The 13,321-nt window shown below is 39.3% G+C and overlaps 1 protein-coding gene across 2 annotated transcripts in view; it reads right to left on the bottom strand.

The window, feature by feature from the left end:
- Positions 1-13,321, bottom strand: part of myo1ea (myosin IEa) — a 53,961-nt gene that overhangs the window by 27,872 nt on the left and 12,768 nt on the right. For both annotated transcript variants that reach the window (XM_061743484.1, XM_061743494.1), the window contains exons 2-4: positions 6,082-6,225; positions 5,032-5,121; positions 4,200-4,294 (exon numbers count right to left, since the gene is read on the bottom strand). In XM_061743484.1, the coding sequence (XP_061599468.1) occupies positions 4,200-4,294; positions 5,032-5,121; positions 6,082-6,225 (329 nt within the window). The remainder of the gene's footprint in view (positions 1-4,199; positions 4,295-5,031; positions 5,122-6,081; positions 6,226-13,321) is intronic.

Below are 13,321 nucleotides of genomic sequence, written 5' to 3'. Positions count from 1 at the left end.
CCAATAGTCTGCTTGCAATGTTGTTTGGTGGAACTGCTTTGGTTACCTGATTAGAGCGACGCGTGGGCAGAGATGGTCAGACAGTCTGCTGAACTCAGTCCTGTCCTGGTACTACCTTTGGGTTTGTTCATGAGTGTATTTCTGCTTTAAGCCATCTTAAGTAATACATGAGCCATAAAAAATAAATAAAAATAAATTTTCTATTTTGCAAAGATACCTTGCAGTACAAAATAGCCCAAACTTCTCTGACTGGCCTTCACAGCAGCCACCTGCGGTGGTTTATCAAATTACGTCCATACTCTTGTGAATTTAGGCTTTCAAACAATTTGATACTAGCTTGAACCAAAATTGAATATTTAAATGATGGCTGTCGTCTTTGAATTAAGTCTTTAAATAGTAGAAGATGTACAACTCCCTAAGCATTGATTGAAATCAGAGTTGGCCCAGATTCATTACAACACTGTAAATTCACTATGCCTGTGTTGCTGTGTTAATCTGTGTTTTTGTGTGTTTCTTGCCAACTAATCAAGTCATACTGAATCTCTTAAACAGTGTTGCATGTTCCTTGAACCCAAAATGACATTTATGAAACTTGAAGTAAAGCTCCAAATCAAATGTTAACAGAGCAATGGCCCCTTGCACATCTGGACAGAAGAAGCCTGCAGAACCAGGGACATTGATTCTGCTTTGTTTACGTATCTTTTCCCCTTTTCCATCACGCTACACTGGTATATTTTCCTCCTCGCCTTTCCGTGTGCCAGGATCAAACTTATATTGACATATGTGGTTTGGCAGTGGACGACGGTGAAGTCTGTTTTTTCTGTTCCTTAAAGCAGAGTCAGGTTAGTGAACCCGCGGTGGGAAACACAGCTGCAGACTGTTAAGAGACTGCCAGTGGAAGTCATGGGAGCAACTCTATTACACAGCAGTCTCTATATGGTTATGCCCATCCCCCTGTATGCCTCCCACTCTCTTCTAGATCCTTTAGCGTTTTCCTGAACTTCCATGGTGTCATTTGAAAATCAGTCAACAAGAAAAAACTACAAGAGAATACAAAACTTGAGACCCTTTGTGCTCCCGAGTACATTGTTTCTTTTCCTGAAAGTTATTCTTTGAGGATATTTTAAGTACGAGCGGGAGTCCCCATGTCTGTGTCCCAGTTTTAGCTCCAATAATGACAGGTCTCATTGTCGAGAGGCCCGAAAGCTGAAGGCATTGTTGGCCTCCGCAGAAATGTATTAACTTGAGTTACTTAATGCCATGTACAAGAATGGAGCATAAAGATTTAAACTTTCACAAAGCCATTACAGATGTGCAGATGCAAATATGCAAAGGATTCACCTTCTGTATTGAATTTTAAGTCTTTGGAGGTCAGAGCCTCACAAGGGGTTTAATACATTTCCACAGACCTAGTTGGTGTTTTCAAAAGAGATGCACCACACACTTTTGTCGAGTTCTGATCCGATTCTGATGCATACATATGATACCGATTCTGATATAATAAAAAAAAAGGGTGGGGGGGTTGTAGCTTGTTTTTTTCTTTTTTAATAATTCATAATAAAAGTGCAAAAAACTGTAGAAAACAATAAAACATCTACATTACGCTGGACCTAAAAAAGTAAACAGCAGCCAAGCTTCATCTGAACAGGATAAATCAGGCGGGACTATTGCAAAAGGTTTGAATTTGAACTGGATTTGTGTGATCGGTGTTGTCGTCCTGATATCCACTCAGTGAATTACATCAGTGTCTGCCCCGATAGAGATATCTGATCGGAATGATTGCTTTTTTTCAGTTTTTCTAAAAGGTTTTTTCTTCCTACAGTAGGTGATCCCAGAGGACAAGTGAGTCTGTTTTCAAGACCCATTTAACAATTTAGAGCTTGGAATGACACATGATCAATATTCCAAAGTCATCAGCTTTTGTTGCATACTGCAGTTTCATTATAGTTAGGTTAAACACGTTTATCAGAGAAGCAAAGTCACACAGAATGACAGATTTTTACTTTTGTATTTGAAACTTTATAGTGTGAAGCATAAACAGAATTTTCAAAAGCATCAGTCTTCATTCCTCTGGCTGTCCCGTCCTCCTTGTAGTCTTGTTTTACATACTGTGCATACTAAAGTCCGCTCCCTGACATGCCTCACAATCCAACGGGAATCTGATCATCTGACTACAGTTACAATGCAATATCTGCACTACTGTTGAACTGACAAGAGTCGGTGACAAAAGGATTAAAAATGCTGCAAAGATCGTTTCTGAAGAGAGAGAAAGAGAGAGTAATTTCCATCTTCCTTCCTAACAAAGATCATAGTAAGTGGTTACATTTTTAGCCATAGGATGATACCCAAGCCACTAATTTATACTGTATATGTTCAATAATGAAGGCAGCATGTGCTCTTGTGATTGGGCCATACCTCAGCCTCTTTTTTTAATAATCTTTCTTTACTACTATTAAATGTGTACTCATTTTTCAAAAATTGGCAAATTGATGTGCAAACCCAAGTTTAATTGTAGTTTGAGGATTTAACTTCAAAATGTCTTACAACATGTAATGTCTTGATACAACAGATCAAGCAGACAACTGCAGGAGTTTTAATGCAAATGGGAAATGTCAAAATATGTACTTGCTTTTATGCTGTTGGGTGCCGTACATCACAACCAATACCGTTTTCACAATTATTAATTGCATCTCTACAATCTCTCTGCACATTATCCTTTTATAAATGTCTTATTATAATTACAACTTTTGATGTTGGCACCAAACACAGGACAGGAGAGGCACAGAGATGTGGAAATAAACTCATGAATAATCATGAGAAAATATGATAAGACGATAAGCCAGCCAAACCGAGCTGAGCGGCTGTGTGTGTAAGCCTCGTCTAAAAGGTACACAGCATGTCGGGTAAATGCCAACAAACTGAGAGGTCATGTATGTCTTGCAGGAACTTGGTCCTGTTTGTGAAGCCCTGATCCAAGATGAAAACAAGTTTGAGCAGAACCCAAGCCCATGAGCCCATTTCAATGCAGCAGATTCGCCAAACCGATAAAGTCAGCAATTTCTGTTCATCCGATCTGATTCTGACTCAGATGTCAAAGGAAAGTCATATGCTGCCATTAACAGCAAAGACATGTTAGCTACATACCACAATATATCTTAACTGCTTAAGGCAGTCACACCTGCTCAAGGGTTTCATGCTGGATTTCCCCTCATCATCAGCTTGCACATTTCCTAAGTAAATATGAGAAAGAGCCAACACAGGCCGATGCCGACCACACTGCACGGCCAGCAATTCATGTCAGCTTTTGTTTAGGGAGACCTGGTTCATCATAAAACCACTTCCAAGCTTTTGTTTGCTGATTTAGTCTATCATGAAATCCACCTCAGCACCTTTATGTTGGAAACTGAAAGAGCAACTGCTGGCTGTCCAAACAACAAGCAAAAGTGCTGAAGCAGGGCTCATTCGTCATGAGGTAAGCACTATAGTAACCACGGTGCTCAGATGACTGGACCATAGAATAAAACCTCAAAGTATGACAGCACACATTTCTCTGTGCAGCTTTACAGCCCAAAAACATCCTCAAAAGAAAGTCAAGTGAGGCTTGAAAAGTACCTCAAATGTCCCTGTATCTGGAAAGCAACTGATTGTGAGCCAACGATCATGCAGGTGTTCGTCTCTTTAACCCAGGAAGTTGAACCAGCTCTTTTGTTTCCAGCTCATATCCTGAGTTGACTCGGGCCAGATCAGTTGTATTTTTTTGTTTTCCTATCAGAGTATTAACATGTTTTTTCCTAATTTCAGATCTAATTGACAGTGAAATCAATAAGATGAAAAACACAAAGCAACTCAATGTTGTCTTTTGTTGTTGTTTGTACTGTATGTTAATAAAAGAAAAGAAAAAAAAACACAAAGCATTACATCATTCTCAGATAGCTAGTTGTACTAAAAGAATGTGGAGGAACCCGTTGGGTCAGATCTCTTTTCTTCTTTTCCATTATGATGAACCATGCAACCAATCAGCCCTGAGATCTCACAGGTAACATTGTACAGATTGCCTTCATATCACCCTCTTTCACACCCAAAATAGTTGATGAAAACATTTAAAAACAGGGGGAACTTACTCTTGCATTATTTGGTTGTCACATACCATAAACACAAAGAAGGCAGAGAATGAAATGATTGTAATGGGAAAGTCTTACCTGATGATGACACACTGGTTCTCAGAGTCAATCATCATGTTTCTGTACATGTTATCTGCCAGAGCGTAGATGTGAGGAGGGTTCTCATACTGAGCCTGAGGGTCATTAACAGAATTAAATTAAAACTAACAGACATATTGAGACCTCCAAGAAAAATCAGTGATAGTTACATGCAAGTCTGCTGACATCATCAAGCCAAAGGCATGTTTACCAACACTTTGCATCATCTCTTCTTTCAACTACTCTCAGTTAATGTTTGAGAACTTAACTGCTGCTGTTTTGAAAGAAAACTGTATAAATATAGCATAATAGAATATTTCCAAACAGGGTTGGAGTGCAGAAAAAGCAGTTAGGACAGAGACACAATATTGCTGACATAAGCAAAGCCTTCCCTGGAATAAAGATTTCTGTGTGGCAGCATATGCACTTTGTCAGAAAAGTTATCCACAAATCATCCATGTCAATACATCCATACAAACATGCAAATATGAATGCAGCATACTTGTGTAAAATCTGACGTGGTCAACCATTAAATTTGGCATGAATGACACTATAGGTTCTCACAGTCTGTCAGAGTTTTTAAAAGCTTTTCAGTCTGTTCCTGGCTTAAGGAGACAAACCCACTCTCTGCAGGTCGGCCAAGGGAGGAGGCAGACTTGCACATGCTGCTCTGTGAAACCACTCAATGGTTGAGTCAAGTTTCTGACAGGAACATCTGCTCCAGCCTGCTGGAAAGTTTTCACTACACCAGCTTCTGTTTTTCAGGGATACCACCTTAAAAGCCTCCAGATATTTAAAAAAGACATTAGTAATTTCAAAAAGATTTACTTACTGCACCCTGGTACATCTCAATTTCTTTGTCTCCAAAGTATGGCATCTGCTTGAAGGGGTTGATGGAAATGAGCACAGGACCAATGTATGTCTGATGAGATTATGTGTTAAAGAACACACAAGTAAATCAGTAAAAGGTAGAAACACAACATATTACATACTCTTAGATAAAAGGTAGTAATAAAACAGTCTAATAGAGGAAATACTCTCTTTAGCATCTGTAATATCAGGAGTGTGCAACAGTCTTGAGCCGAAGTAAATGACAGAATAGTCCTTCAATGTAATGTTGAGGTTTCATGCACTGAAGACAAAATGCCACTTAAGGCAAAAAAAGCTGCTATTGTGGGTGGCCCACAGTGACCCATGGCCTTGGCAGGAAGACCTCCCAGTTACGGCTATTTATTGACCCAAATCAAAAGCCTGAGTCAGTGCCGACAAACCCAAAACTGCTCGCATTTACTTAACTTTATACTTCTGAACACTGGCCCAGCAAGGATGACGTTTACACAACGAGTTGCTGCGAAAGCATTAAAGAACTTATTCATTCATCCTCTTGGCATCAAGAACAGTTTACATGTGTAGCCGCAGCTTGCTCTTAAAAAAAAACACCCAAAAAACCTGAAGGTAGCATTTGTGCAATGTACTGTACGAAAATGATAGCTTTCAAAATTTGCACCACAATCCAAAACAGCAGCGCCAAAAGAGATGGTAACACTGTCCAGATTGAAACAAACAGCAGATTTCTGCATTATGCAATCTGCTACAGCTCACACCTGTTATTTCACATTTTATACTCAAGTGAGATGAAACTAAAGCACTTCGGACTTCAGTGAGGGGGCAAGAGTTTGAGGGTACACACACAAAGAGGCTCTTTCCTCTGCTTCTCAAGGCCGAATCTCTGGGGGAATTTGTCACCTTCCAACACTGACCCATTACTCATTGATAATAAGTCACAGTGAATGAGTATTCAGCTATTCTGGGAAAAGCAGGGATGAGACAAACTCAGCTATTTGTCACTGGGCTGCGAACAGCAAATGTGAGCAAAGGATACAAAGATGTAGTCATCCATGTATCTCTTTTTGAGGTTGTCCACAATGGCTTCCTCGTTGATCTTGCTGAGCAGCACCATGTCGTCCACTCCGCTGTGTTTGACATTGTGGCTCTGCCAGTGGTATCGGTAGTGACCCCGGCTCCCCTGAAAAAAAAAAAGTAAAAATTAGAAAACACGCATTGTACAATGGTTAGTTCACTCAGACACAAACAGAGAGATTAACGAATCTTAAATCTGACATCAGTCACACAGAAGCAGAACCAAAAAACATCAACTGCAGCTTTTCAGCACGCTCAAAGGACCTGAGGAGTTGTGCACTGTTAATCGCACTGTTGAGCGAATCGGACAAAATGCTGAAAACCACAGTGAAAGTAGAAGATGAAAGAAAGAAAAAAATCTTTATGTGCACATTTTGTGGAGCCAGTGGCATGGCGAGTCATGTTTACTTTAAAATAGTGCAAGTTCAGATGTCCAAAAGGGCTTTGTGTTATTTGTCCAAGTGTGAAGTTTTATCCACATCCTGACTCTCAGGTTTCTCTCTAGATCCATCTCTTTTTCCTCCTGAGTGTGTCTCTGGGAACTGAGGTCATTCATCATGTGCTATGAGTCAGTGTAGTCTGGCTACCGTGGACGAAGTCACAATGTGCTGTGAGAAGTGAGTCTCTTTCTCCTGGATGGAGAACAGCTCAAAGCCACAGAGAGCATCCAGAGCATTAGTCAACACACACATTAACTCTTGGCTTCCTGAGTGAGGAAGTTTGAACAGAGGAAGAAGCAAAGCTGCGCACAAAAATAATATGCTTTATGAAAAAGGTAATTAGTGCACCGATGTTGCAAATGCTAAATATGATCATATTTGTCAAGTATTCGGAATATATAGTTAGTTATTGCTTAGAAAACCCTAAGATAAGTAAAGCAATGACTCAAACAGCTAAGTCAAAGAAGAATTTCAGCTTTAAACCACATCAGTTTAAGACGGGATGTGATGTGATTTCTCCAGCATCTTTAAACTGTGATGCAAGTCAGGTTCGTTGGGCTTGAATTGTGACTTTAACAGTGTTTGAAGTGCTGTTAATTGTACATATAATGCCTAATGTGACTGAGTACAATAATATACAATTCATTCAAAAACAATCAAAAACGAGAGCAAAACAAAAGAAAAGAAAATCTAAACTGCCTCTAGAAATCACCTGTGATCGGGCGCACACCTTTGCTGATTTCATCAACATACATTTAAACTGCAGTTTTCATCCTGAACCTGTTTATTAATGCGAAAAACAACTCAAAGCCCAGAGAGTAAATAGAACATTAGTCAACATAAACGTTAACTTTTTAAAGCGAGTTGACCATTTACAAGAGTTAAACAACCTATAAATACTTGGCGCTCCATGTTTGTGCAGCAACACCTTCGTTCTCCCGATAATATTAAATTCTGCTACAATCATGCAATAAATAGGGGCCTCTCTTTTAATCATACTTTTTTTTCTTGAAAAAAAAAGCACACTTAAAAAAAAGTAATCGCTTTGAATCCTAGTATTAGGCAAATACAACCTCAGATACCAAACAGCGTATACATTTTTCAGTGTTATTGTTCAACAAAAATAAGAATCAATACTAAGTACCCCCTCACTCCTTCCACTGGATTTAAGATGGTAAAGTGCAGCCAGTTGTTGCTAATCATCAGTCCCTTGATGAATTGATCATCAGCAGGTATGAAGAACTCTATAAAAGCACATGTTTTGGCACTTTACTAGAATGCAGAATTCATACTGTTTTAACACAGAGCCAAGAGGGAATGACATAAGCAATGGTCTTAGAGAAGTAATCATGGCTGCACATTAATCTAGAAAGGATTGTAAAACCATTTCAATGTTCTACGGTGAGAAAGATTATTCATAAGCAGAAAGCATTTACTTGAGTGAACACCCCTGCATTTTTAATCACAAGGCCGGGAAGGCAGTGCTTACTGTAAGTAAATGAATAAATAAAATCAAAGACCTACATCTCAGAACTTACAGGCGTCACTGAGCATGTTGGGAAATGTTAAACTCTGACTGCACATCTGCAGAGAGACTCAACAAATACGGGTTGTTTGTTGTGGTTTCCAGAAGAAACCCTCTTCTGTCTAAAAAAGGACACGCAAGCATAATTGAGGTTTGCAAAACTTTATCTGAACAAACCACAATGTCTTGATAACAGATGAGACCAAAGTGGATATGTTTGGCTTTAATGCCCGGCACCATCTTTAGTGAAAACCAAACACAGCATTTCAGCAGAAACACTTCATTCACCCTGCCTGAGGCTGATAAAGTAACTGTTTCAACTCAAGTTATTCCTGCTATATGTGGATCTACAAGCTAGTGAGTCATGGAAGTATGTAGTATTACCCATTGGATTTTTCCAGCTTCATTTCTGTTAAAGATATAAATATAAATGTTCAGTGAAAAAAAAAAGGTAACTCGTGATTTTTCTGAGTTTATATATCCCTACTAGTAAAACCTTATAAAACTGGCTAAATTGGCTGAGTGATAGCATTTTTGTTATGGAATTATTGTTGTTATTGTTTTTCTCTTGACATACATTTGTCTGTTTCTGTTATTGTAAACCTGTAATTTTGTTTGTTTATGTATTTGAGCACATTGAGTCCATGCTTGTCGTGTGAAATGTGCTTTATAAATAAATTTGCCTTTGCCTTTATATGATCTGACTTTTATTTTGTTTTTAACTAACTAACTAACTAACTAAAAAGAGCGGGTACCTTTAGCTTTGAGGACAAAGAATCTGGGGTCTAAACACTGGAGGGCTACCCGATATCTTAAGGATGAAGGCCAAAACACAGGAATATGCACTCCAAGCTGTTTTTCTTTTCTTTTTATTTCAACTATGTGGCTGGGAAATGCAGGCACAGGATTAGCGAAGACTGTGATTATGTTTTTACTCTTCATGTCAGAATAGCAAGAAGGGCTAGTGGAAACCTCAGGTGATTGTAGGGCACGACAGGTGAGCAGGACACACGAGATTACATGTGCAAGCTGGGTGTCACTTTCTATCTGCTTTTCAGATCTAACTGACCGATTTTTTAAAATCTGACTGATTTAAAAAAAAACAAAAAAAAAACACAACAACAATACAATGTTAAAAGCTAAGTCATGCTTGAAAATAACTTTCTAAAATGTACTTTTTAAAATGTTTTTTACGTAAAGCCATTGACTGCCTTCTCACTTTCATACTCATTTAACACAAAATAAACTTGAGTGTTTAAAGATTGAGCTTTCTTTGTAAATTATTGACTGCTCTCTCAGTTTCCTTCAATATTCTTAGTTAGTTATTCTATAGTTGTATCTTGAAAATGATGATCAGAAACACATAATTTCAGACTTTAACTACAAAAATAAATAAATAAATAAATAAAATGATACCAAAGCTCTGAAAGTGGAGATTGATGCATACATCCTTTCAGGACTGAAATGGTTAATGCCGACAATAAGAAAGGGGGGGAAAAAAGACTGTTCTTACTGTAGAAAGAACAATAAACTAATATTGGGGATCACAAAGTAACAGCACAGTGCAAAATAAAGCAGTGGAAATCATCATGCTTTCAGTAATTAACTCCAAATTACTGTCAGGGAGGAGCGCCAGAAGCATTTAATATCCCCCAGGGTGACTGTAGTCAACAACAAAATTAAAACCACTTTACAGACTCAGTTATAGCAGGGGAGATGGCAGGGAACGTTTACAGCTTCTCACCCTAATTCAGTCGGTATTTTCCTAAAGGAGGGAAGCAACAAGTTGTTTCTCGACTGAGTCCAAAGACCACACTGTGTTACAGCTTCTTAGCTGCGGCCGAGTGTGATACTGATTTATACTTTTCATCAAGTCACTTCTGCTGTTGTAACTAAAAATACAAACATGCCAGAGAGCTCTACAATCTGTGCACGTGCAAAATTACACAAAAGAGAAACTGCACAAGAGGAAAAGATTCCCTTACTAAAGATGAAACCTTTAGCAAGACTGCCTCGATCGGAATCAGAAATAAACTTTTAATGTTCACATAGAATTAAAATAGGGAATATTACGTAATAGGAAATATATATTTATAGGACAGCATCACTGTGCGCTCAGTGGCGCAGTGGGTTAAGCAAGTGGCTCATATACTGAGGCTACTTCGTCCTGCAGGGGTCGCAGGTTCGAATCCCGGCCTGCGCATCTTTGCTGCATGTCATCCCCATTCTCTCTCTCTACCCCCTTCCTGTCTGCAACTTGAATAAAGGGCCACTAGAGCCCAAAAAAAAGCAAACATTATTTTTTAATCGCAGAGATTCAGATACCTGTGGAGCATTGCAAAGATACCAAAACTTGCAATGTTTTTAAGGCTGTAAAAACAAAAAAAAAACACAACACTTTGGGATATATATATATATATATATATATATATATATATATATATATATATATATATACATATATATACATATACAAATATATATTTGTTTGCAATAACTGGCGATGAGTCTTTCACGCCACTGTGGAGGAATTTCAGCCTTCCAGAGGATAAACGGCCTGTTTACAGTCGTGTCGACGGCATCACAATCCGATTTAAGTCCGGACCTTTCCAAATCCTTAATTTTGTTTCTGTAAGCCATTAAGAGGACTTACATCTTGCGGTTAGAGAGCAGAATTCATGGTTCCATCAATTACATTAAGTTGTCCAGGTCCTAAAGCAGTGACGCAGCCCCAGACCATCACCACCATGTTTGACTGTTGGTATGATGGTTTCTCAAATTTTCTGAAATAATTTATTAGTTTTAAACCACTTCTTTCTCGTAAGTCAACTGAATATTTTCCTCAAAAGTCTTTTGGCAAATGTGAGAATGATCTTTGTGTTGCTTTTGGTCAGCAGTAGTTTTCTGGCATGGATGTTATTTTTGTCCCGTCTCTGTCTTGTGGTTGAACCATGAACCCCGACCTCAGCTGAGGCACCTGAGACTTGCAGTGCCTTGGATTTGGATGTGCCTTCTGGTATATTTTGTGACCTCCTGGATGAGTCATTGATACGCTATGACATTGGAATAGTTGGTAGGCCAGCCAGTCCTGGGAAGGTTCACCATCGCTCTATGTTTTCTCCATTTGTGGATAATCATTATTCACAGCCTTAGACTTTAAAACCCTTTCCAGACTGTCAGATGTCAGATTAATCTGTTCTTGAATTTCTTCAGATCAGGGCATGATGTATTGCTTTTTGAGATCTTTTAGCCATCTTCATGTTGTCAGGCAGGTTCTGTTTCCGGGATTTCGCGACAGGTCTGGCAAGTAATCAGGTCTGGGTGTGGCTAGTTAAATTCAACTTATACATCCCCCTCAACAAAAGTGGTTTATCGCAGTTACTTCACGATTTAACAGGGGAGGGGGAATTTACAGCACTGTACTTGTCCAGATGCACGACAATCAGAATCTTCAATAACTGCTTTTTAAGCATTATGTTTATTAGATGTCTGCTAGAGACATTAGGAGGTGAAGAAGCTAACGTTAAGAAAGAATGCTGGTGTAACTCCAAGGTGGAAATGACTGAACATACTATATATAACTTCTGAGTGCTATGTCTGGAATGAAAGCGTGCCGATTCAATAAGGGAGTGGTAATAAGTTGGAGACGTAGGAGGAAAATGTCCAGCAGTCTTGGGACTGTTTGGTTTGTTTTGACTTACCCTTCGCTCAAAGAGGCAAGTGGACTATGGAAATATTCTTGCATATTGCAGTGAACTAAGGGAGTAGCTGCAAAGGGAAGGAGGGACGCATATGTGCTCATAAAGACATCTAGGAGGTGCCTGACACAATAGCACTGTGGTGCTGCTGGCTGCTGAGCAGCAGCAGAGGGGCAAGGGGTTGAGGACCGAGTCCTCACTGGACTTCAGCATGTCAGGTTGGAGTGCCACTTTCCTGATAAATTGTTTTAACTGTATCGTAGTTTAAAAAAAAAAAAGAGAAAGCTGATATAAACAAACAATGTTGTATTTCGTTCAGAACCACTGCATCATTTAAAGTCCAGACTCTCGTTGATAAATGTGCTGCTTTCCTTGCTGCTCAATGATTCATTCTTCCTGAAAAATGATTCAGTTCAAAGTAACTGTCTCATGAATACCTACATGGTTTTAGTCAGTGCGGTTACATGCACATCTAAATCAAGGTATTGGCAACAATCTAGCTAAGGATTAAACTGGAGTTTCAAAGAAATTTGAGTATACATGGGCGAGAAGATAAATCGATTATTGAGTGAGGTGGCGCCACCCGCACTTTCGCATTGGCATTCTTCTGGTACAATTAGTAAACAAGCGGGAAGGAGGACACCCAACATGCGAAAAAATGGACCCTAATGATGCAGCAGCTCAGTAAATCTCGTACATACCAAGCCTGGTTGCAGGTAAGATACACACAAAGTCTCCCTCTTCTTCTTCTGTTACCGTGTTGTTGTGATGCTGTGACTGTTATTATTCCCGCTCCCGCGGCTCGTGACTTCCGGAAGGGGAGATTCCTGGGGCAGTCAGTAGCTCGGCTAAACGTGGGTTGTGTATACATGCCAAAATAACTCGGATTAGGACCGCATTATCTGGCACTAAAAACTCGATCTCAAGAGCTTCAGTTCAGTTCCGACTAGAGCCTGGCTAAGGGCTTTTAAAATGTCGATATCGGTCAGATTAAGACAGTGTTTCTCAATCCTGGTCCTCGTGGGCCCCTGTCCTGCATGTTTTAGATGCTACCCTGCTTCAGCACACCGTCATAAAAGTACCTGTGTCATCAACAGAGCTGTGCAGACCTTGGTGACAAGCTAATGAGGACCTTTAATTAGAATCAGGTGTGTTGGTGCAGGGAAACATCTAAAACATGCAGGACAGGGGCCCACGAGGACCAGGATTGAGAAGCACTGGATTAAGACAACAGTTTGAATTTCTTTTAGTGCATGTAAACGTACTGACTATGTGATAGAACCAATAAAAGTAAAGAAAGGATTTGTTGTACTTTTCTAATAAGTAGTTTCTGAAATATCCTAGACAGACTTCTTAGCGCCCCTGAAATGCTCATTAACCAGTGCTTTCTAGTCATGTTTTAAAGTGACTTTAATCATAATTGGTGTATCAGAGGTGCCTTTTAATAACTTATCAACCATTCAGCCTGTTTAAAAAGGAAGAAAACTTCATGCAAATTTCATGCACTACAAATGCATCTAAGATATTTTATGCTCCTGT

This window comes from Cololabis saira, chromosome 2 (assembly GCF_033807715.1).
Source record: "Cololabis saira isolate AMF1-May2022 chromosome 2, fColSai1.1, whole genome shotgun sequence".
NCBI lineage: Eukaryota > Metazoa > Chordata > Actinopteri > Beloniformes > Belonidae > Cololabis > Cololabis saira.
This window is presented reverse-complemented; position numbering and strand designations above follow the sequence as displayed.